Source organism: Gordionus sp. m RMFG-2023, chromosome 1 (assembly GCF_954871325.1).
Source record: "Gordionus sp. m RMFG-2023 chromosome 1, tfGorSpeb1-WG-v2, whole genome shotgun sequence".
In the NCBI taxonomy this organism is placed as follows: domain Eukaryota; kingdom Metazoa; phylum Nematomorpha; class Gordioida; order Chordodea; family Parachordodidae; genus Gordionus; species Gordionus sp. m RMFG-2023.
In genome coordinates, this window is record NC_088775.1 from 87,392,709 (window position 1) to 87,419,887 (window position 27,179).

Sequence of the window (27,179 nt, forward strand, 5' to 3'; positions counted from 1 at the left end):
GGAAAATTTATAAATAATGTGCCTAAAATTTGTATTAAAAAAATACGTCTGAACTTAATCGATCAGACCAAAGCTGTTTTTTATTTTTAAAAAATTAATACTTATCTTTTCATGAAGAATAAAATTCCTTAAGACATCATGATGATGACAACCCGTTTATTTAACTCCCCAGTGGCGTAACTGGTTTCTTTAAAACTGACCCCATTAAGGGAGCTTGAGTTCTCTATACCCTGATGACGCCATGGGCATCCCTTAAATAGTGTATAAATCATCAATTTTTTTAACATACATTGAATTGAATAATATTTGATTTCCATAAAAAAATATAGAAAATACATGCAGTAAATAACTAGCCACATCCCTGACATCCTCAAAATCTAACTTTTCAAGTGCTTTACTAATGTATGACTTATTGGAAAATCATTAAAATGGTATAAGAGCAAAAATTTTGTTATTTGTATTTCATAAGGAGGAAGGAACACATATATAAAAACGCAATATATTTTTTAATTTACTGGCAAAGAATGGGGGAAAGGACCATGTCAATTTATTTCCCGGCAACATTAACAACGTATAATAAATATAAAAAAAATTTTAAATAATTTTAAAAAAGTTTAATGGCATTTGTTTCAGTCTAATCATTTTATCATATAGAGATATACGAAAAGGTTATATAAGGTGACATTCACTTCTGGTTTCATTCCCTGATCACGCGGACGCTTAAACAATTCCTGTGTCTACATAATCGGAAGAAGGGGGGAGGAGGAGGGTAAATTTGCCTCCATATATTTTTGGGGGGTAGAAGGAGGTTTCCATGAGGATCTAGGAGAAGAATGTATTGAGAATATTTAAGTTCAAAAGAGGGGGATTTTAAATATCGATTGAACGATCTCTAAGCTAATACCAGGAATCTAAACCAAGTCTGAGCTATGAATCTGGTATTAAATCAAACCCGAATTGTTAAAAATTATTGTCCTCTTGAAACCTAACTTCTAAAAAGGTCTGTGAACTGTTGAACCTTTACAATAATCTAACTCTTAGATGGTTATTAGATACCATTTTCCAAATTCTTATCTACTCTATACAAAATTCTATCAGTTTATTTAACATATGATTTAATCCGTACATCGAATTGAGATTATTATTTTTTTATAAAACCAAACCTGAACTCTCTAAACCGTTATTTTCCATTCGAGCCAAAACCTGAACCGATATCGTTACATTTTAGGATCCCTGATAAATATCGGCAGCTGCATTGCATATGCGCACTCTCAAAAATTAGGATTTTCTTATTGTTTAATATTTTTTGCATAAATGTAAGTGAAAGTAAACGGTTCAGGGAAACAATTACAACAAAAAAAAGGAAAGTCGATAGCATCCGAAAGTTTAGAAACTCCTTTATTGGCCAAATCGGGTTCAAACCCAGACCGCCTAACCTTCAATGAGCTGTCTATCATTCCGAAGTATATCTATTCTCGGCCAAAAAGGTCGTAATCTTTAAAAATAAACAATAGTAAATAATTAGTTTTTTTGCCTCTCCCAAAAAACCAAAAACCAATTGCAAAATTATCAGATAACAGCAGCGCAGCTCTGCTAAATGATACTTAGTTTTTCAATACAATATTTTTTTTTACTTATCATTTATTTATGACTAATTCCAAAAAAAATATTGGAATTTATTTTTTTTTGAAAACAATGAACACACGTAGCAACATACAAATGATAAGATTATGATAGATAAATTTATCCTTTATATTATTTGTATAAAATATTTTTAAAAAACAAAAAAATTAAGTATCATTTTCGTTAAATCGTTTCGTTCGTTACCAAAATAAAAAAACCATATGGGATATTTTAAATAATGTTAAATGAAAAAATAATTAAAATATCCTCTAAAAAAAAAAATATTTTAAGAAATTTAATTTTTTCTTTTTACTTCCCTTACCTCCCCCTAGTTATTTTCTCAATAAATTTGTTCATCTTTTTTTTTAATGAGATTTACGAAAATAAAAATTTTAATTATTTTTTTTTGTAACAAAATAAAAAGGCCAAAATGGTCAAACATATGTTTTATATTACATAACAATTTGTTTTAAAATTTTAAAAAATTTCGTTATAGAAAGTGTTTGTTATTTTATTTTTTAAAATTATTATCTTAAAAAATGGTATTCATCATTTTTTTTAAAGGTTGTGAAAGTTTTAAAAAATATTTTTTTTTAAAGAAAATAGAATGTAAATAAGGGAGGTGCAGGAAATAGAGATCAACACCGTCTGACCCTAGTCGGTAGATTATGACCGGTCGATTATAACTTTTATAACCGTTTTGGCTTCGTGAAACTATCAGATCCAACCCTATCTCCATACTAGTCAAACGCCCCCCTTAGCCCGTGTGGATAATAGGTCAAAGATATTTTAACTGAAGGAGATTTTCTATTTGGATGAAATATATTTAATATTAAACAAGTATCTAATGTGAGGAGTAGGATTAAAGGTTAGAGAGATATGGATGGATTAAGATTAGGTTTGAGGAGAGATATAGGTTAAGGGTTAAAATATAGACAAGATTATGTGATTATAAATAGACGGATAGAAATTTAAATAAATGAGCTGTTGCAATTGTAATTTTTTCTTGAGTTGACCCATAGTCGTTTTGTTATCGGCTCAAATATTTCGTTCATAATAGAAAAATACTTTGAGGTCCTAGGTTAGTCAAAAACTTAGAAGTATTGCGTAGACCTTTACAATTCCATAGCCAGGCCAATGTTTGGTAGTTAATATAATTTTATTCATCCGAATTATAATATTTTTCAAATATGAAAGAAAGTAGTCGATGATTATTAATGAGTTGTGAAAAATGTTAAAGATTTTTTAAAAAAAATAATATTACAATTGATTAGATAAAAAGATAATAAAACAATTTTAAAAAAATTGAAAGGAGAGAAGAATAAAAAGAAACAATAAGATAATAGGAATGATTTTGGTTAGTACTAAATCGTGCTCATACTGATAAAATAATTTATGTCAGGAGATTTGGCACAAATAATCCCATGTTAATAATATTACTGGAGGTTTGGATTGAAGGGATTTTTTACTGGCCAAGGGCTGATAGTGAAGGAGTGGATACAATACAATATTCGTTATGATATGGTGGGGTGGGGTGTATATCTCATGATGTGAATCGAAAAAGGGTATGATTCATCTTAATATTTAATAAATAAATAAATAGTTTTCCTGGAGTGGCTATTTACCGAGGCCAATTGCATGTAACATGTGTAACTAATATATGACGTCGTAGAAAGTTTATTGTCCCCTGCACTTTTTAACTTATTTATTAATTATTTAAGGCATGCACAGCGGGTTTCTTATTTTTATTTTTGAAAGACGTAATGTTGCCGGAACCGTATTTCCAATGGCGTAGGCATGGGTGGAAGAGGGGTTAGGGGGTTAAATAAATTATAATTTACTAAATTGATAATATAAATGCTTAAAATTTAAAAAAACAACTATATGTATGTTTTTAATTTATAAATAATAATTTTGATCTACAGTATTCGATTATTTATATATATTTTTAAATAAATTTTAAATTATATTCCAAAAAAAACTTGTCTAGTTTGTCATATTCCTTTTTAAAAAGAAATCTACTTTGTCAATTTCATTATGAAGAAACAATCATTAATTTATTCATATTTAAAACAAATGTTAAGCACAGATATGCCACAAGTCTATTAAAGACTACCTTTTTATGTCGCTATTAAATATAAAATTAACAAAACTACAAGCATATCAAGTCTTATATTTTAAAAGAAGATAGGATTTTTTATAATGTTAATAATAGTAAAAATTTATTTTAATTTAATTTTTTTTTTCTAGAATCTTCGATTGTATTAAATGAGATTTGAATTATTTCTATATTTATTAAACAATGAAAAGAAAAAATGGCTTCTATGGAGTTCATAGAATCATAAGATTAAAATATATCTTGAATTGGGGAAAGAAAATCATTAATTGTATTCAGACCAAATTTATCTTTGATAATTTAATAATCGATATTTAAGATTCGGCATAATACTTGCCGTAACCTTTATTTATTGGATGACAAAAAAAATTATCACTAACTAATAAGTACTAATCTTACATTACATATTATTCCTTCTAGCATGATACCAATTAGCCGAAATGTTTTTCTTTAAACTATCTTCCAAACAGGTTGAAGCAGTAAGGAGGTATAAAATACGCACTAATTGACATAAATTTCCGAGATAATGCTTCCAGATGTTTGGCTAACTTTACGCTTTAAGACGTGATATAGACTTTTGGGTCATAATTCTGTTATTTTTTAATGGCTGGCGAAATTGATTAAAAAATTAATGAGACATTAAATATCAACTCAAACCAGATAGTAAGAACTTCTAAATTCTCCGTTCTGGTGGTATGATGCTAATTTTGACAAATTTTAATTTTTTTGCCAATAATTCTTTTCCTATTTAAACCAACTATCAACGAGAGAATAAAGCATTAAAAATATATTAATAAAGCAATACTCAATGATTTAGAATAATTAATTAGTGTTTCCAAAAGCTTGGCTCACTTGAAGCTTAGAGCGTGACATGATAGTTTTCATTTTGTTTTATAATTCAGTTTCTTTCGTGATTCTCATATTTAAGTGAGGAATTGAAATGAAAGTACTAGTCAGGCATTAAATATTAACACATGCTAAATATAGATCTTTATATTTTTCATTTTACCACGATATCTATTTTGGCAATTTTCTTTTCTATCTACCAAACGGAATTGATAAAATTTGCTGAATAAATGCTTCACATTTTAATCTTTAGGGTAGCAAAATTTTGTGACCAAAAAATTTTTCTCTTTATACTGGCTTTAAAGTCAGGCACTAATAAATCACAAAACATTGCCATATTTTAAAATTAGGGCATGTTTAGCCAACTTTAACGGAAATAATATAAAGAGCACCGAAAAATCAATAATATATTAATAATTTTATAGTTAGGGACCCGGCCGAAGGCTGGGCAAAACGGGGTTTGGAGGTTCAGCCTCCAAAAAAATTCTTAAAAAATCTACCCATTGGAAAATCCTGACTACGCCACTGCATATTTTTAACAAGGAGCACCTATCCTCTGAATTTCTGCTAATCAATAATTCACGGCAAAATTGTCTGAAATTTATATGGTTACTCTATGTTGGAATACTATTCTGGTAAACTAGGAGATCTTTCGATAATTTAATATATAATCTAAATTACCCTGATAAACCACCTAACTAAATAGTATTTTATATCTACAATCTAAGATTATATATTTCATAGAATAATAACCTACCAGATGATAACCTAATTCAAGAAATCTGATACTCAAGGAAATTTTTTAACTAGATATAAAATATATATAATATATAGTTTTATAAGTGAGTAGAATTAAATATTAGAAAAGATATGGGTTATTAGAGTTAATTAAAAGTTTAAGAGATATAGAGACTAAGGATTAGTCAAATCTGACAGGTCATGTGATAAAAAATAATTTTCCCGAGTTGGACCATAATCAACTTACCTACCTTCTATCTATCATGAGCAGGGTTGCCAGGTCAAAATTTTCAAATTGCGGGAGAAATTTGGTATTATGCGGGAGAAATATAAAAATTGCTAAAAAAAAAATTTTGCGGGCCGAGGATTTTGAATTGACTTAATTATTCGCCTATTATTTTTTATTTAGTTTATATAAATACAAAGTCGGTAACTATTTTTCAAAATAAAATAACATCTTGATTTATTAAAATATATTAATTTTAAAAAATAACCAACGATCTTTTTTATATATAAAAGAATGATAAAATTTTATATAAAAAAAACGATTTTAATTTTACAATTAAAAATATATTTTATGTGAATGTCCCCCGCAAAACGACCGCAATTGGAAATCTACCGTGTGTGTGTGTAACATTATAGGGATAGGCGCTTAATTATCACGTATCACGTTTAAATACATAATAAGGTACTTCAAAAATAAAAAATAATACAGATGAAACTACAGTTGCGGCAATTGCAATCACTTATCTTGTAGTACAACATTCACAGAGATAATTATGATCACAATGTTGGAAGATTTTTTTCCCCATATTATTTAACTATCTAATATAAATGAAAACTATACTTGTAGAAAAAAAATGAGCAAGGCTATCATCAATGTTTTAGGACCTAAATCCAGGAGGTCAATTCTTGATGATTTGAAAAATGGGCATACATATGCAATTCTAACAGATGCATCTAATAAAGGAAATATTATAATATTTCCTTTGATCCTCCGCTATTTCATCAAAATTAAGGTCGTTTCAATAAAACTATTAAATTTTTTCCCCTCGAATAGTGAAAAATCCAAAGACATAGCTAACCATATAATGGTAAATATAGCAGATTCGAGATTATCAATAAATTGCATGTCAGCTTTCTGATCTGATAATGCCTCAGTGAATTTGGTAAAAACAGAGTGTATTTACAGAATTGAGTCAGCACAATGTTGGTTGCGATATGTTCCTAATACCGGCTATCGATAGAATTTTAATATAAACCTTTAAAAAAATATTTCATAAAGATTATAAAAGCTGTCCTAATATTTTGAAAATTATAATGAATGGCAGAGGTATATTTAGGAATGATTTTACATGTAGTAAATCTACTACATTCTGTTAATGTGTAGTTGCAATCAGAAGAATCTTAACAAAGATTCACAAAATTATGCTGCAGATGTGTTCATCTTTACAGTTAAAAATTGACAATAAATTTTATGGCGCCATTGCTAAAACTTTATTATATTTTATTTGAGATTAAATAATAGAACTAAATGTTTACCGTCGTTATTGAGATATTTATAAAATTCCTGGCATGTCATATTATATATTTGTTTAACCATTAGCTCGGCCTCTAATGTTTTAAAGCAATCCGATTTCTCTCCTTTTTCCAGGCAGTCCTCATCAGGCTAAAAATGCGCTCGGATGAGGCATTAGAATGAGGTAAGGAGATGACATACTCGCATATTTTTTCCAAGCATGGGGATTAAGAAAAAATTCTACCCATCTCTCCTTTGCTTTTAGACCATCTAACTTTAAGTATTGTGAATCATAAAAAAAGAGAGAATTACAATCTCCTCAAACAAGAAATCAATGTCTTTTGGTATTTTTAATATATTTATTAAATGATAAAAACTATCAATTGATGGTTTCTGTTCCAAGATCATAATATTTATACATTTATAAATAGAGTTATTAAAATCAAATTTTGATTGTAAATATTCTAAAATTGTCTTAATAAAAATATCTGCTTCATTTAAAAATATATTAATTAGAGTATTATTTGAACATTTTAATATAATATTTTCAGCAATAGCGCCATAAAATTTATTATCAATTTTTAACTGTAGAGATGAACAGAGCTGTAGCATGATTTTGTGAATTTTTTTATAAAGAATATTCTGATTGCAACTGAACTGCATGAAGTAGATTTCCTACATGTGAAACGAATCCCAAATATGCTTCTGCCATTTCATACTCAAAAAATTTTTTCAATATTTTAGGACAGCTTTTAAAATCTTTATTTAAGAAGTTTTTTTTAAGAGTTTGTAAAATTTTAAAAACTCTTTTAATTCATTAACTTTTTTAGTTGATGACTAAATTCGTTAAAACATTTCATCACAATTATTTCGACATCCACAGATAGTACATTTATTGCCTTCTTGCAAGAATTATGTAGTATATGGCATATACAACCAATTGGTATTAATTCATTATTATGCTGCCTCAATTCGGTAACTTTGGTTTTTGCCAAAATTTACAGAGGCATTATCAGCGCAGAAAGCTGACACGCAAATCATTGATATTCCTGTAGCTATATTTACCATTATGTGGCTAGCTACATCGTTGGATTTTTCACAATCCGAGGAAAAAATTTTAACAGTTTTATGGAACTTATTGTTGAAATGGCGAAGGATCGAGGGAAATGTTTTATTATTTCCCTTATTAGATGCATTTGTTAGAATTGCATTTGGATGCCCATCTTTCAAATCGTCTAGAATTTACCTCTAGGATTCAGGTACTAAAACACTTGTGATAGCCTTGCTCATTTTTGTTCTGCCACAAGTAAGGTTTGCACTTACATTGGAGTTGTTAAATATCATGAGAAAAAGATATGACCCACATTGTGATGATATAACTCTGTGAATGTTGAACTACATTATAGATATATACGATTTCCGCAAATGTAGTTGCATCTGTATTATTTATTATTTGAGAATATTTTTGTATTACAATCGATGTTGAAATACTCCCCTGTACTGACTTATATGAATGAAATGATGTTGATTTATTATTGGATAAAAATAAAACAGGATAGAAAGAAATTAACAAACTAGACAGGTTTTTCGAATAAATATTTAAAATTATTTTAAAAATATAAAAAAAATCAATTAATGTCTCTCAAAATTATTATTATATTAAAAATGTTACTAAAAAAATAATTGCGGGAATTTCGCGACATCTAATTTAAAAGATTTTATTTTTAAATTATACTATAATCATCGCTTGCGCAATATAAATTTTTTTTAACATTTAAAATATCTATTTTTAATATATTACCATTTAATTATGGTTTTGTATATTTATGTGCTCCCCTATAAGAATGAAGAAGATTGTAATTGAAAATCATTATTATTTTCCATATTCAATGAAATTCGATTATAAGGCCCCGCCACGAACTTTGAATTAATAATTTTCTTATCAAATCCAGCAGTGCAATAGTTACCTATGCAGTCTATAATTAGAGATAATAGAGCATCATTTAGGTGGCGTTCGGCGAAGCGTGATATATATATATAGAAAAGGATAAAATTCAGTGCGTAGTAATATTAAAATATTGGAGTCAGTTTAATTTAAGCGTTATAAATATATTTATTTTTATTAATTTACGATAGGTTAATTGTAATTGTAATGATAGTTTAATCCACATTTGCATAATATACAATATTAAATATTTTATTCGCAGTTCTCGAATACAATTTTAATATCCTTACAAGATTGTAAGAAAGTAATACTAGTTTTCAAAATCCCACCTAAATTTTTTTTAAATATCTATAAAGTAAAGTATTAGTGACGTGGAAAATAAATTAAGCGTTGAAAACGGGAAAATTATTTTATAATAAATACAAAGCACTAACCCTTTCGGTTAATATAAAACCTAAATACAGGCCGGGTCCTTTTGAAACCGGAGTCAAAACGCCATGAAAACCTTTTTGAAAACCTGAATCATGTTGCCAAAAAGTCCGGGGGGGGGGGAGGGGAGGGCAAATTGTTAATTGACAAATAAAATGAAGAAAAAAATACATATTTGAACAATTGCAAGGCCTGTTGTATTCAAATAAAACAAATATTAATTTAAAAATTCATTTAAATTCATTTTTTAAAAAATATATATATACTTTTGAGTTGACGGAAGGAGATGAGACTAGTATGAATATGAATAAGCATATGAGGGAGGAATATATTGATTTTCGAGATAAAATATGCGATATTTTGTAACTCGAGTCGGAACAAAAACGTGAAAAAGATTTTACATCGTCACCGTCATCGTCCGTAAATAGGGGTCTGACGTGGCGGCGGGTGGATTCATTATTCGAGTCTAGTTTTAGTGCATTGATATTGGGGTAGGTCAGATTTTTAATCTTCCTTTTCTTATGTGAGACAAATAATGCAGCGTTACTCATGATAACTAACTAATTAGGGCGATTCAGAGTGGATTATGATTATATGTTCATTGAGGTGGATGATTGATACATTCAAGAATATTTATATTATATATATATTGTATTGTGTATGAATAGCGAGATAATGTAACGATATAATTGGCTAGAATTATGGCAGTGATAAGAAGTTTTTGGGAATTTGCCTAGTTCGAATTCAGTTAAATCTGTTAATATATTAAAAAGGTATAATTTTATTTGTAACATGTCAACCATAAATATAAATATCTTCTTAATAGATAACCCGTCATGGTTCGGTTCGATTTGTAAAATATATTTGGTACAAGTTCTACCGCCTGGCCCGAGCAGTTTTTGTATGACTCGGTCCACTGGTCGGATTTATGAGCTTCGGACCGGATATCGATAGTAGTATAAAAGAGAACTTTTTTTAGGTCTGATTTTGATTTAAAAAAATTATCAATTACGCGCGTGATTTACTCACGTATCTACTACCTATCCAAATTCGATTGGACCGAACTCAAAACTTGGGCCTTGACCGAGCCCGAACTTCAATTTTTAATTCGAGTCTGTTAATTATATGATTCAAAATCGTATATTATCCTCGAGCGTCTATAATATTTCTTCATCTTTTCTTTTGTCAAACTAAATGTCGGGAACTAAAGGTCACATTTTATAGTGCCTTCCGGAGACCTCTTACATACTCAAAGGCAATTTGTAAAAATAAAAATGGTGTATTTTTTTTTAAACTTTGTAATGTGAATGAATTTATGGAGCAGCTTGAAAAATATTTAGGGGGGGCAGGTCGGGCAAATAAATTCAAATAAAACTCAGCGAAAGAGCCTGCATAGGAATTGGAAATGAACATAGAAGAGTAACGCTTTCTCTCAATAGAGCATTAATTCGTAGACGAAAAGTTCAAAAACAAATTTTCTCGCGAAGGAGATGGCGCGTCCATAACAAGACTCTAGAAAGAAAAAAATGAGATGGAATCTTTAAATGTATTGCTAGATCAAGCGAGAAATTTGTTGAAGAAATGTTTCCAGCAGTCAGAGCTATTTAATGATCATTATAAATTCTAATGCAATATTTTTGAGGCAGTGATATAAACAAGAATTTTAATGATTCACAAAATAGAAGATTTAGCAAATGATTTTATCGTGAAAGATTACTTATAAAAGATGATTTTTTTTAAAAAAAAAAATTTAAAAAGAGAAGATCAAAATTCTTCGAAGATTTTATTTTTATTTTGAAGAGCATCTACAACCTCTTAAATTAAATCGGTGAATTTAAAAAGTTAGGTTATTTTTTTTACTTCGATTGGTTATTATGGAATTAGTGTTGTTTTAAACGAGCCCGATAAAGGTCGATTCTTAAAAAGGCCCAATTACGATTTTGGTCCATAGATTTAGCATATAAATGTCCAAACCTTTCTGCCATTCATGAGCAAAATCTCCAGGCTTAGATAATATTATGCTGGCTAAAATTTTAATCCAGTCCATTTTTAGCAAATCAATCCAAATCGGGGGCCATTTTAACGACACTATATGAAATCTATGGGGATTTCGTAAATCTCTCGATTTTAAATCATTTAACTGAGGGCAATTTTTACATTTGGAAAAGCCGGATAACGGAGATATGTTCTGCTCATAAGCAAGAGTAACTAAAATTTTATACAATTTCATACACTTTTGCGTTTATAAAAATCGATTATAAATTACGAGTAAGTTCTAAGGTCTGCACCAAAATTATTTCAAATTCATAATTGGGAGGGAAGGAGGTACTCTATGCGTGCTAAATTGCATTTCCGATGTAATCAGATTATTTAAATTTAAAAATGGCCATCTGTAAATGATTTAACATTGAGATTCAGAATTCTCGTGGATTCCATATCCTGATCTGATATAATATATATACTTGGCTAGTAGATTTGGAGATCATAGTATCGCCATTTTGTGGTTTGCACGTCAACTAAAATGTCTTATCGACCATTATATTATTGCATCTTGATGTTATTAAATGCAAACCACAAAGTGGCGCTACAGCTTAGTGTTGTTAAAAGCCCGACTTGGGCTGATTTTTCAAAACGGCCCGATTAAGATTATAACCAAAATAACATTATGTAAGCCTAAGGATTTTACTCACAACTGTCATAAACGCTTGGACATCTATTTGCCACATCTCGATGCTTACATTATAGTATTTTAGTTAAAATCTTAATCGGGCCGTTTTGAAAAATCGGCCCAAATCAGGCGTTTTAACAACACTACTACAGCTGACTCGCGTATTTACGCTTTTAAACGCGTGTATATACACATCATTGGCTCTAATATAAAATGATAGGAAAGGGGGGTCTCCCATTCCCTTTAACCGTTTATAATATAAGGATCGAACATTTCCCCGATTTGTTACTCAAAATTTATAAGTGTGTGTAATAAGTCAGAAAAATATTGTCTAAGCCCCAAGATTATGTTAATAGATGTTCAAACCTTTGAACCACCTATGAGCAAAATCTAAAGGCTTGCATGATATTTTTTCCGATAAAATATTGAGTTATAGACGTTTTTAAAAAAATTGGCTCAAAATGAGCAGTTTTAACAACGCTAGTGTGTAAATCATATTAATAAATAAATAATTTTTAATCAATTTTACCTTCAATAAAATGGTGTTGTATGTAACCAATAATACTTATTAAATTATATATTTCGAATGGACTTGTTTTTAATTAACGAGAATCAACTTTCGGAAAATGAAATAAATTAATCTAATAAATAAAAAAAAATTAATGAAATTTTATTAACAGACTTTTATTTTATTTTATTTTTTTTAGTGGATCTCTTCCATTCCTCTGCATTATTCTATTTTTCTATTATTTTTCTATTTGTTTTTCCTTTTCTTTTTTTATTAAAATGTATTTTATTAAGGAATAATAATAATTTCATTTATAAAATCTCAAAATTAAATCCCGTGTTTGTTGTTGTCTTGAAAGAGAATGGGATTATTACAGATTTTTTTTTGGCGTATTTTCACCTTTTTCATTTTTATAAATAACTTTAAAAAAAAAGGTCTAATCTAAATATAGAAGAAAGGAGGGGTTGAGGGGGGGGGGGGGTGTATAATGTAACTTGTCTAGAATATCTGAATATTGAATCGACCAAAAAAAATGTTCATATTATGAAAGACAAAACTTCATGGTTTTATCTAAATCTGACAGCTAAAATAGACTTCTACGCTCAAAATTTAGCGTAATTACTATATTTTTAATCATTTTTGACCTCGATTTTTTCTTAAAAAGACAGCAGCTCGTTTGGAAGAAACTTATTACATTAAAACGCCTTAATGTTAACGTATTTTTTAAGGTACGCACTTGAAGATTGGGCCGAATTAGCCAACATTAGCCATTACTCATTTATACTCCTTACATCTCTCTAAGATAATTGACGCTGACCCCCATCACTCAACGACTATTAAAATGGATATTGAGTATGTTAACTATAAAGGAAAATTTTAACTATATATATATAACTATATCGTATCAGAAGACCCTGTCTTTAAACTGTATATTTATTCTTTATTTTAGTCTCTAAACATGGCATCCTATTTAGACAGTTATTTTTTGAATACTTAAAATAAATTGCAAGATTCTTTAGTATATTATTTCCTTATTTTATTTGTTTTTTTGAAGAAAAAAAACATGTTATTTTTTCCGGAAAAAATTTTACATTTTCTTGGATAAGTGATTTATCGGATAAAATCAGCATATGTGTATTTGCGAATCTCGATAAAAAATAAATAAAATAATGGTGGAAAATCAATGTTTTTTTTATAAATAATAATCGTGATGGTGGTAATGATACTAAATAGAAGGAATTGGGGTGAAAAACAGCTGTTGCCAATAATATCCACTCCATTCCTATTCCTTATTTATTTTTTAAATATATTTTAACATGTAAATTTTTTGTTTGTTTTCCTCCCCTACCTTTTTTTTCTCCTTCCCCGGAAAACAAAATATATTAAAAATAAACTAAATTCTTCACAAATTCACGAAGGATTAATTATTTACTTTACTATTTAAAAAAAAAAATTTGGATAAAATAAATTAAAACAATAATCAATAAAAATCTTCAATAAAGAAATAACGATTTAATTTATAATATTTTAAAAAAATTTTTAACCTAAAGTTCGTTATATTTGGATTTAAAAATTATCATCAAGTCTTCCAAAAATTAGTTCCTATTCAAATACGAATAATGAATTATTGGTTATTAAGTGTTGTTTTTTTAAACGGTTCAGCTCAATTTCGCCTATTTTAAATTAAAAATCTTTGCTAAAATAATATGCAAACCTCGAAATTTTGTCAATACCATGTCCAAACCTTTCTACCACCTATGAGCCAAGTCCTAAGCTTGCTTAATTTATTTTTTTGGCTGAAATATTTGGTTAACCATTTAACAACTCGATTTTTTTTACTCCTTTTTTCGTTATCGTTTTTGAATAGGCCTACCAATGACATAATAATACCTAGACTTATGCATACATAATTAGTGCATTTGAAAGCGTCGTTGAATGCAAATCAGCAGGGCCCGCCATTTATTCTCATGTTAAAAACTACTATTATATTGATAACCTGCTTCCTTGTTATCTCGATGATCAGGCGATTCTTTAATAAGGTTTGCGACAGACATAGGAATAAATTGGCCACTCATTTTAAAATTTTTAATAATGATATGGGTAATCAAAATGGCCTCCCCAGCTGTTTTCATTGATGTGCACTTTTTTTAATGAATGCATTGTCAGTCCAGGCATTATTATATGTCATCGAGGCCTACCCGGAATGATGCCAAATAAAGGATATACTCATTTTTTTATACAAAAAATACTCCTGTTTATGGATAATCTAGCGGAAAAAATATATATTTATGAATACAGTGTTTATCGAGATTTGGTAGTCTTCATTTTTAAATTCCATCATAGTGTGTTTTTGTCTGAAGTCCATCTGACGTTTTGAGATAAACAATTATCAATATGAGTTTAGATAAAGAAAGCATGATCTGTGAGATAAGAGCTCAACTGAAGGATTTATGATTGGTTAAAATTATATTAAAATTTGAACGAGTATGGGTAGGACTGAAGGTAGGGGTAGTGAAATATGGGTTAGGGCTAATTATAGGTTTGAAAAGTGCATCTTTGTATATATATATAAATAACCTTTCAAATCTGACACGTCATATTATAGATCTACCAATAAAAACTTGAATAAATCAGATGTTGTAACGACAAATTCTTTTGAGTTGGAAACCCAGTCAATTTGCGAAAGTGGCAACGCATCAATTTCTACATAACCCTGCATTCGCAGCTAGCGCGAATTCTCGGCGAATTAATTAACAAAATATGATATTAAATATCATAATAATGCAGGGTTGTTCTTTTTAAATAGTTGTTAAAAATCTTCTAGATAAAATTTCATAATAGGTTCGATTTGGGGGATTTTCTTTTTGAAAACGTTTTATTATTGTAAAAAAGAAATCAATCCATGTTTTAAGCTTGTTGCACAATAATAATTGTGTGAAGAAGTGCATATTTTCGGTGTTTGAAATTTATAAAGTTTGATTTTGACGGAATTGTATTCCGCCATGTATATAATGATTATTTGCCCAACTTCAAGAGATTGTCATTACAGTAGCTGATTTATTTAAATTTCTATTAGTCTATTTCACGTGACATGTCAGATTTGAAAAGTTAGCTCTGTTGCTTGTCAATACTAGAGGGCCTTACCGCTGAAGTCGTCATGTATAAAGATAATTAATTAATTTTATTAAAACCCATTTTTTATATATTTTAAACCCAAACCCATCTCTAGAACCATCTTTAACCTTTAATTATACTCCTCTCCTTCCTTACCTCAAATACATGTTTAATTTGAATATATTTTCATCCAATTAAAAAATCTCCTCCTTGAGTTGGGTGGGCTATTATGTTGTATAGAATAGAATATACCCTATACCTATCAATTTCAGAAAATTTGGCGGGGAATTTTAACTCAATATTTTAGGTTAAATCTATCCCACCTCCCCCATATTAATAGTTTTTATTATTTAATCAATATTAACCTAACATCTATCGCCGTGGTGGCCCACTGGTGTGTGTTGTATGCTTGTAAACCGAAGGTCCCAGGTTCAATCCTGGTAAGGAGCTAAAAGTTTTCGGGTTTTTCTTCGATGATGGATGGCTTTCGACATATGATATTATAAATTTCTGAGCTGAGAAATCCCACCCCGGTCACCGACAGGCTTGGACAGCCGGGTGCTAGGGTACTTGTCCAATAAACCAAAAAAGACGGCCAGCTGAACTCGTGGGTAAGATGATAACGATTTCTTGGCCAGCGCTAGGATGATGAGATGATGGTGACCTCGGGGGCGTTCAAGCTCAATGTCTACCAAGTTACAATGGACTTGATAACGGTACCCCGGTGGGAGATCCATCGGGATTGATACCAGTGGGAGATCAGGATTGGGATATCTGTCGATTTTATATTCGATGTGAGGAATACTCAGGTGGGATATCTGGTCGATATTGATTTGATACACCGGTGGGAGATCAAGATACTTTGGCCTCAAAAATGATACACCGGTGATCGATACAAATGAAATCGATCAGAAATACAAATATATGCGAGATCAGGATTGGGACATCTGTCGATTTGATAACTCCGTGTTAGGAATACTCAGGTGGGATATCTGATCGATATTGATTAAGATACTTTAGCCTCTAAAATAATACACCGGTGATCGATACAAATTAAATCGATCAGAAATACAAATATAAATTAGATAAATAGATAGCATGTAATAATATAATAGATAGTGAAGGAGCTTACCACCAGAAAAGGTGAAGGCTAAAAAGGAAAAAAAAAATTAGCCTAACATATCACAGCCAAATTTTGGACAGCTCGGGGTATCCATTGTCCTTCAATACTTGGCTAATGTTAAATATCGCATGAAGCGATATTGAACCAATCAAAATGTTATACGATCGAGAAACGTTTATTTATATTCTAAGAGCGTCTTCGTGTAACTCAATTCGAAAGTTCTGAGTTCGAATCGAATCCTATAAGGATCATGTTTTTACTGAAGATAACTTGGTGGTTCCTTCCTTGAGGAGGGGGGGGGGGGGTTTATTATATATTAATAAATAGGTCTTATTACATTTTTTTAAATTGATCGTTGTTTACTAATTGCTATATGTTGACAATTATCTAACATTAGCCTAAATACATAGCATTGTCTATATTAGAAGATTTTACAGTAGTGCACCATCTCGTATAAAAATAAAGATGAGAGGATTTTATACGACCTCAGAATTTTTAACAATCTCGAATAAAACTTTTTTTTGTTATATTTAATTATTTAATCGAAAAAAAGATGGAAATATTTATCTTAATATTAATTTTTAATTTTGGAGAACTGCTCTCCTCTTTTGAACGAATTGAATAATTTACTATTCTTCGTTAATCAAATACGAATAGTTCATTACCCGTATCTGTTCTAAAAGGATTCGCGGGCTAATGATGAAGAATCAATTGCGATGAACTTAGTCAAATCATATACTGATTTTCTGATTTCTTTTTCATTCCTTTGACGACTAAGTTGCTCAGAATCTAATTTTTTCTTAGCATGGATTGATCTAAATCATGGCTATTTTACTATCTAAATTGTTAGTCACGGTTAAAAAAAAATAGTTCGTGTTTTTTTTTAAATTTAAAAGATTAAAGTGGTTTTAAGAAGAAAAAAAATGTAAGTCATTTTTAATAAGTTTCATGCTAGTTAATTTTTTTTTCTCCCAGTTGATTAGAGTTTATCAGTAGAAACTATATAAGTAGTATAAAAAATAATATTGTTCGAGATTTGGCAATTGGATGTCCATACCTTTATGCCATCTGCGAGAAAATTCTTCAGGCTTGCATGATATCATTTTGAATAATAATCGGTTTCAAAAATCGACCAGAATCGGGCCTTTTAACAATACTAAATTATTTAACTTCTCATATGGACATAGTATACTAGCTCTCAGGGGCCATCTAATTTTTCAGCAAAAAAAATGACTGGAGCTTATCCGCGTCTTGGGTATCGCAGAAGGTGTACCCGTTAAGCCTCTGGGACTGCGGTATTAGATTGCAGGAGATCACGCTCTTTTTACATTGTTAAGACTTTATCCATGTGTGATTGTGATTGGTGAAATTTTCAAAGTTGGAAGACATTATTACTTCCGAAGTTTATACACTTATTTCCTATACGATATCTTATTATTATTTTTTTTGCATTACATTTTAATTTTACCGATTCCTAAATTTTAACCTATTTTTTTATTTTCAAAAAAATGTAAAAAATAAAAATAATTTATGTATTACTTTTGTGTGTTAATCTACTTGAATCACGAAATCGATAATAATATTTAAAAAATATATATTCCTGAACGATTAAATATCATCATTTATTGACGGATTTCCAGGAAAATCCTCATTGAAGCAGTCATTTTCTCTTCCGATTTCATTTAATACTTTTCGTTCTTTGGAGTCACATAGCCATGCTATTTGCAAAGTTCACAATGTTTTCAATTTAAATGATTAAGGTAATTCAAAAAGACGACTTTATATGTAAAAATGTCAATTATTTAGGTTTTCATTTGAAAATAAAAATCGAAAATTAGATGTTTTGAGGGTTGCTTAAAGGCAACTGGTACATGTATTTCCCGAGGAATCTTCAGGATTAAATTTGGCGATTCTAATCCACAGGTCCGATTTTTATTTTATTAATCCCGAGTTAACCCGAAATATTCTTTATTTTCAATTTTATACCTGGTCCAAAATTTTCCACTGATCATTAAAGTATTTATTTTAATCCAAAACCGGCCAATAATTACAACCCGAACTCGGTCTTGATAAGCCGGAAAATCCGTCTTGGCCGGGGGGGGGGGGGATCGGTTTGAATTATAAGGGGTTATAGTTTTTACACATTCAGGCATTATATTTGGTTCCATCGATTGTGTCTACTAACTAAATTTATTTTTTCTTAGCCACCTGAAATATGTATTTATTTTATTTTTTTTACTCCATAATTTATCTTAAAAGTATTATTTTTCCTCGTGTATATTATTTAAAATTTTCCCAAAAATCATAACAATAAATACAAAAATACAAAATTGAATAAATCGAAATAATAATAATTTCTTAAAACAAATGTTTCCAATGATTTTTGATTTTGAAAGTCAGATTTCGAATAATAGTTTTATTTATGTTTTTGCAAATGGGATCATGAAAATGAATCACTGCTAATTATTTATTATTAACTATTTTTTTTTAAATTCTCTCGCAGGATTCTGATAAAATAATAAATATCATTTAAATTAAAAATGATTCTCAAAATAACATTGAAGAAACTTTGGTATCATCCAATCCGATAATAATTATCTTCTTTTTTTTAATAATTTTAAAGATTGGTAAAATCGTAAAAATATAAAATAAAAATATCAATCATTATTTAAATAATATCATACCACATTGTGTAAATTTCTTAGAAATTCTTTTTTTTATTATTATTATAAAATATATAATTTTTTAACGACAGAAGATACCAAAAATGGAATTGATAAGGCTCTTAAAAAAAATACAAAATTCATTTTTATATAATATAAAAAAATTGTTAATTTCTGAAATATACACTTTAATTTTTATGTAATATTTAAAAAAAATTACATTTAGCTCCTGGAGAAATAATCTTATCAATTACATTTTTAGATATCATCTTATTTTGGATTTTTGGATTCCAAATAACACAAAACGGGGGGAGGGGAAGGGGGCGTAAGTTATTAGTATTTTTAATTTTCTACTTCTTTTCTTTTACAAGCTTTTTGGTGTCACGTCAATTCGAGGCGGCGTCAATTTGGGGCAACGCCAATTCAGCGCTGCGGCAATTTGGTAGCGTCAATTCGTCTCTAATACAGCTGCAATTTGTTAGTATAAAACAAAAGGATCATTAAATAGAAATGTTGTAGGTTGGATATAAAAGAAAAAAAATTAATTTATCAAATGAATATTTATAGTTTGATTTCTTTGGTGGACCAATTTAGCATGTTAGAAGATATGTTGATCCAAAAAAATTCAAATTATTTTTAAGAAAGTAAAGGAATTTATCAAAAGGGAAGTCTCATGCTAGAGGTTGAATTTTCCAATCATATCCAACGATTGAATTTAGAAAATAATTGTTGACTTAAAGAATATTTTTTCCTTGACTGACTCATTTTATAGATTCAATTAAAAATTCTTAAAATAATTCTATTAATCATAAAAAATAAATATCATTTTTAATTCAGGATTTCGACCCGGGCCGCGAAACCGGAACGAACTATTATATTTTTCTGAACCGTATCCGAACTTTTATAATATATAAATCGGTTCACAACGGTTTTGAAATAATTAAATTTTATAAATTATTAACCTAAATTTGAAAATTTTAACTTTCCATGGGGGCAATTATGCGTGAGCCATTATCTTCATATCAATAAATACCAAGTTTATTGTTTATGCTTTATATGCTCAATTCATTAGAAATTAGGCAAATTTATTAGTTTTAGATAAGAAAATTATCTTCATGGTTAAATTAAATAAGGAATTATTAAAATATAAATCAAAAAGATTTTTCTCTAAGAGTAATATATATGGTTTATGATTAATTTTTTTATAAAAAAATCAAATTTATAAAAACCAGAATGAACCGAAAAGGACCGTTATAAATTCTAAACCGAACCGAGCCTATATGATACCTTCAAAAAAAACGGAAATGGAACAAAATCTTTATAAAATTTAAAAAAACCGAAACAAACCGAACCGCTATACATAACGGTTCGAACTCTGATTTATACAACATGGCAAATTGGTCCACCAAAGAAATCGGTATTAATATTGGTTTGTATGTTTTTTGTTGATATTATTACATATTTTATTGATATTACACATTTAGGTAAATAAAATTGAGATTTTTGTAAAAAAATATAAATATAAAGAAATAATTAATAGGACCAACATTCAAAATGACTTCTATTTAATCATGCTTTGTTTTATATTGATAAATTTATTATAAATTGCAACTATATTGGATAAGCAACGAATTGTCGCCGCGCTGAATTAAGGTGGAACATTTTTGTAAGTAATAGTTTTGTGAATTAGTCTGGTATTGCCCAAAATTCCTTTTCCTTTTCAAAAAGAGCTGAATCTTTACATATTAATACTTAAAAGGTACCTTTGTCTAGACCCTGCTAAGTAACAACAAAAACAACTGTTGTGTTAAGAAAACACGTTGTTTTTGTCATTAATTATCCATTTTGTTTTTTGTGTATATAATTGTTCCTGTACCTTTTTTTTTTACACGTAATTACAATTTATAAAACCTTGTTACGATTTTCTTCACTTGAAAATAAACCAAGCCAGATTTAAGGATGGCAAATAATTACTTTATTGTGAAAATCGTTATAGTATAATAATAGGTGGAAATTATGTAATTGAAATTAATTTGTTTGTTTTTTGATAAGCCACGACCAACAATTTTATTTTACATAATTGGAATTAATTCTTTTTTATATAAACTACGACGACGATAATTTTTTTAAACAATAAATTCTTAATTTTTCTATATAAAAAAAAAACTCCGACAAAAAAAAATTTGTTTACTTCAGTAAATACGACCGTGACGACCAGCGATTAAATAATTTTAAATCCGCTCTAATACGGCGGTGCGGCGTATGCCGTTTCTTTTTATTAATTTAGGACTTAAATCAGCCCTAATCCAGCCCTGCGGCGACTGCCGTTATTTATATTTTTTTATCAAATTAATTTAGGACTTAAATCCGCTTAATCCAGCGGTGCGGTGTATGCCGTTCCTTATTTATCAATTTAAATTAGGACTTAAATCCACTAGGTCCAGTCACGGTATGTAACGATACACTAATGGACTGCCGGTCGCCTTATAATGTAGTAACGATGGTACTAACCACCCTTTCCAAAATTCCCAGACCATCGAACCCAGTCGATCTCTCCCCCTCCCCGACGATAGAACTGTCTACGGACACTGCCCCTAATATTTCAACAACTTTAACTATATATTTGGACTCAGATTTGCTTTGTTTATGCATATGGGATATAGACCAGTTTTGAATATGTTGTATTAAGATGATAAAAATTCATTATATTTTAAAGGATTATGATTAATTTATATATATTTACGAACCTGTTGTTAGCCATATATTTTGTTTATTTTTGTAGAAAAAGAAAAATACAGTGGCAACAAAGTAAAAAGATGTTTATTTTTGTTTTAAAGAGAAATTTATGTATATACTATTACTTATTATTTTTATGGAAATTTATGAATAAAGAAATATTTGAGAAGAAAAGATTCATTAATTAATAATTAAAGAAGAAAGGAAGAAAAGATCTATAATTAATATTTAAAAGGTGAAGAGGTAAAAGATCTATAATTAATACTTAAAAAAGGTAAAAAAAAATATATATATAGAATTTTGGTATTTCGCTATTTGTTTCTAATAGAATTTTTGTATTTCGTTACTTTCATTTTAATATATTTGAAAAAGCAGTCTTGTCCCGTCAAGAGAATACAATTTTTTGCGTAACAAAATTAGACGGCATTTATTTGAATTTAGTTCTTAAAGAAAGGTTTTTTATGGATTATTGATTATTTTTTTTTACAATATAAAAGGAAGAAAAAAAATTTGAATTGTGATGAATTTAATAAAGTGATAATGAAATTGAATAATATAAACTATGATAACCAAACAAAATAACATAATATTTAACAATGGAATATAAACAAATATAACAGAATCGGTACGAGTTTCTGGAAATGATACCCTCCAATAACCTTAATTTGCTGCTTTCCACTGACGAGCTAAGCTTTGCTATTGCCTACGGCTCAATTGCGAAATTTTTATACCTTAACAATAAAACATTGTGAAACCAGCCTTGATTGCAAGAATAGACATTACCTCTAGTGGCTTTAATCAAAGCAGTTTGTCACATCAAATACAATGACATCATTTTGCGTGCACTCAAATCCGCAGGCATTCCAGAATTAAATCAACAACCGGTATATTAAGCATGGATGGAAAACGTAAACGATCTGATGAAATATCTTCCTTGGTCAAGAGGTCAGAACCTGGTTTGGGACTTCATCTGCATAGATCCAAATGTACCCTCCAACCATAATGTAGATGTCCTTGTAGAAATCTGGAAAAACACCAAATACAGTTGGATCCCTCTTGCTCATTTATTCCCATAGTCTGCTCCATTTTCACCACCTTTAACAGCAAATCTGTGGAGATGGATTAGAGAAAATACCGATCGGCCTTGTGTATCCCATTTCTTACGACAGACCCGCTACCACCATTATTCGCTCTACCTAAGTTTTATTTCTCCATATTTTTTATATTTTCTTTTTTCCTTCCTATATTTTATTTATTTTTATTTATTAACTTCCTTTGTAGATATCCTCTTTTAAATCCCTTTTCCTTTTTCCTAAATTCCTATTTTATATTTTTCGACGTTGTTAATTTTATATATGAAAATTATAATTATACGCCATTATCATTTGACAATATATTATATCAGATATTAAAATAAAGGTATAATTGTACAAAAAATAATAATATTTACAATGTATAATTTGAATGCTAAGCAAAAATAATAATACAAAATATCCCTATTAATATTTTTCATCCTACATTCATTATTTTTAAATTTCCGACAAGGTAAATACTAATTTTTAGTGATGATAATAAATTTATTTACTGAAAATATGTTGATAAACCCTTGGCTGTCTGAATTAATTGAATTATTTATTTATTTAAACAATTAATTTATTTTAGATCTTATTTATGGAATAACGTTGTGGGATATACTTGAAGGTAATTTAAATTTTATGATGAAATTTATCCAGTTCTGCTACTGATATTAAATGGATGTGAAATTATATCTGAAATATATTTTATTATTTAATTATTATATATTTCTTTTTAGAATCTTACCTTTCAAGAAGTAAAAATTAGCTTATATGAAAATGATGATAATTCCAGTTCTGCTACTGATAAAAATGAACGAAAATTTATTATTCTGATTTATATATATATATTTTATTTAATATTAATTTTGTGATTTCTATTTTTAGAATAATGAATATCAGCATTATAGACAATTTCCAATAATTTATTATGTTAAAAATAAATTTGTTATTGATTTTTTATCATAATTTGATTATACATGAATATATTTTGAGTTCAATATATTAGATAGATTTAATATTAGCGAGGTTAAAATATATTTGATAAAATAACTTATTTCTAGTAATTAAAATATGAAAGAATTTTAGTCCATTAATCTATTGCACTTTTTAGTGATTTTGTTCAACAAAGGCAATTCTATTGTTTTACATTTAAAATTACATAAGTGTTCTTTAAAATAAAAATATTGAGATTTATTAAAATTTTTATATTAAAAGTGTAATCAATTTTGTTTTAACAACCTTGTAATGTTTTTTTTATGTCTTATATATTAATACATGCCTAGTATAACACAAAATTTCCTTCCATCATGAATCTATCCATTTATATAATTCTTTCTTTCAACTAATAAATCTATATCAAGTAATAATTAAAGGTCATATTGCTTAATATTTGAAGCAAATTCTATCTAGTTGGCTTTATAAATATATTTAGATAAATTGACAATCAAATACTTTATAAATATTAAAATCCTTTGATTTTAGACTAGCCATGAGTCTGAAAAGTTAGAGTATTGGTTTGGATATTTTTGTTTCTTATTATCTAAGGAATCTCAGCATGAGATTTTCTGAGAGGATATGTCAGAGACCTGCAGAGGTATCATTTGCATAGACCAAGCTTGGTTTTTGCAGAGGTATCATTTGCATAGACCAAGCTTGGTTATTTTTCTAAAAAATTTTTGGCCCATCCTGGCTTGTATTTTTTTTTTTAAATTTCAGGGCTGTCTGGATTATTTTAATTATACTATTTTTATAGCTAATAATGGCAATTTAAAACATCTTTCCAGCCTGGCCCAGATATTTTTAAAAAAAATTAGGCCAGACCTCGGTATATTTAAGAAGAAAATTAAAAATTGGCCCATGCATGTCTGATACATGAAGTGGGATTTGACTGTTTATAGAAATATTGATTTGGAATTATGTTATCTTTGTTACACATTTTATTAAAGGTGGCTTGTTTGGAAAGTGTCAAGAATTGAGTCAAGTTTATTTTTCTGATCTATATAAGAATACTGTGAAACAAGGTTTTAAATATTTATAGCAATATATTGTAACTCTAAATTGATTTGATTTTGAATACATAATTATAAGTTGGTAACTATAACTACACATTGCTAATGACAAAATTTAGGGTTTAGTATATTATATTATGTAATATTTTTGCTTATTAAATTTTTCAAATTATAATATAAGTTGAAAAATATGATTTAATATAAAAAAATAACGAAATCTTTAGAACTAAAAAAACAAAACTCATCACAATGGACCTCATGCAACTTTTTATAATACTGATTTTAATTTGTTTATATTAAGAATGGAAAATAAATGTTTGTTTGAAAAAGATTTATTCATAGATAATTCGCAAGGTTTAATATATGTACCTATTCTTTTTTAATTTCCAAACTAATAAAACAATTTGCTAACAATATATTAAACGAAATATTTTAAAATTGGTTATGAGAATCATTTCATTTTCTCATAATTTTATTTAAATACCTCCGAAAGTTGTAATTTTCATGGCTGGGCGTAGTGGTGTACGCCTGTAATCCAACGGCTTGGAAGCCTATAATGAGTTTGAATCGATCGAGACGCGGGTTCGTATCCTGTAAGTGAAATTGGCTGGTCTATGAACAAAATCTTTTCCGAGTGCCCTATTCGCCATTAAATGGCCGCGATAGCACAGATGAATAATTCTGGGATTTTTCCGAGAGCCCGATTCGCCATTATAGGCCGCCGCGATAGCGCATGTGTATAATTAGCACTTAAATAATTCCGGGACTCGTAACCCCGAGGGCCATCTGTAGGACCAGCAGATAGGAAAGATCCCGAGGGCCGTCTGTAGGAGTAGCAGATAGGAAAGAGAGAGAAAGTTTACGACCACGCCTGATACTGGTAACCAGAGCCGTATTTGATCGAGACTCATTCATTTTTGATCTCTGAAAATTTTTTGTGGATTGGGATCATTATTTCAGACATTTTGGTGAAAACGAGGTTGCAAATTTTAGTTTCTGTTTTTACCACAGTGATTTTTTTAGAAAAGTTTATACATAAATCGTCAGAACTTTTGAAAAGTTATGTCAGGGGCGTCGCTAGCCTTCACAATCTCAGGGGGCTCAACTATCCGGGACTTTTTTAAAATTTGTTAACTCTGAACAATTATTCTGATTTTCATATTTTGTCATTTATTATATTATGCATACAAAATAAACTGGCATATAAAAAATAACATAATGCAATAATATAATTCTTAGCAACTTACATTGACAAAAGGTTATCAAACTAGTATATTCTCTGTAACCATTTTAGGCAATATTTTATAGAATGGACTAATAGGGAAAAATTTATAGGCCTAAACCAAATCAACAATTTTTGTAGGAGATAGTATAAACGACCAATCCAAATCATAGAAAACTATATGGTGGTTAGAGCTTCCTTCCTCTTGGATGACATTATGGAAGCTAGCTTAGTAATCGAGAAAATCATTGTGAGATATTAAATTTCTAAAAGATTATCTTCCATTTTAAATGATATATAAACGACTACACAGTTGACCATTATTGTTTATCTAAAATATGCATTTATATGCTCTCAGCCGTTATAGTAATAATCTTAAATTACATAGCAACACTAATAATAGATGCTGGTTAATTTGCAGTAAGAGCCATGACACTCACGATGTAAACTAATATCAGAAATAATTGATAAAATAAAAACACTAAAAATCTTTGGAAGAAATAATTATGCAAATATATTGAAGCCTGGTGTTATTTACACGGCAATGCCATATTAGAAATGAAACATTTTCAAACTATAAATAAAGACCAGAATGATATGATGAAACAATTAAGATTTTATATATTGTCACAGCAACTTGGTATATTATATCTTAAAATAATAGTAGTTTGTAAAAAAATATACTTGTATTAAAAATTTAAATCAAGAACTGTTTTTCGAAAAAGAAAAAAATAGCTTTCCTAAAAACACGTAAAAAGAAAAGAAATGAATAATAAAATGTTTTATTTTTATAATTATTTATAAATAAATAGATGGCGATAAATACTTGAATGCCATTTGTTAT

General features: G+C 28.7%; 2 protein-coding genes, 1 long non-coding RNA gene and 1 other non-coding gene across 4 annotated transcripts in view; 2 read left to right on the forward strand and 2 right to left on the reverse strand.

The window, feature by feature from the left end:
• Positions 1-5,656, reverse strand: part of LOC135931323 (NTF2-related export protein-like) — a 163,352-nt gene extending 157,696 nt beyond the window's left edge. The window contains exon 1 of the mRNA XM_065468358.1: positions 5,586-5,656. Within this exon, the coding sequence (XP_065324430.1) occupies positions 5,586-5,588 (3 nt within the window). The 5' untranslated portion in view covers positions 5,589-5,656. The remainder of the gene's footprint in view (positions 1-5,585) is intronic.
• Positions 1-12,543, reverse strand: part of LOC135931322 (collagen alpha-2(IV) chain-like) — a 37,352-nt gene extending 24,809 nt beyond the window's left edge. Inside the window, exons 1-2 of the mRNA XM_065468356.1 lie at positions 12,414-12,543; positions 9,483-9,970 (exon numbers count right to left, since the gene is read on the reverse strand). Of these exons, the coding sequence (XP_065324428.1) occupies positions 9,483-9,767 (285 nt within the window). The 5' untranslated portion in view covers positions 9,768-9,970; positions 12,414-12,543. The remainder of the gene's footprint in view (positions 1-9,482; positions 9,971-12,413) is intronic.
• An 11,014-nt stretch (positions 12,544-23,557) lies between these two features.
• LOC135922168 (uncharacterized) lies at positions 23,558-24,064 on the forward strand. The gene is made up of 2 exons (XR_010570764.1): positions 23,558-23,729; positions 23,842-24,064. It is a non-coding gene; the product is annotated as an uncharacterized LOC135922168 (long non-coding RNA).
• Positions 23,739-23,806, forward strand: LOC135923064 (small nucleolar RNA SNORD38). Its single transcript, XR_010571122.1, has one exon. It is a non-coding gene; the product is annotated as a small nucleolar RNA SNORD38 (small nucleolar RNA).
• Positions 24,065-27,179: the final 3,115 nt, after the last annotated feature.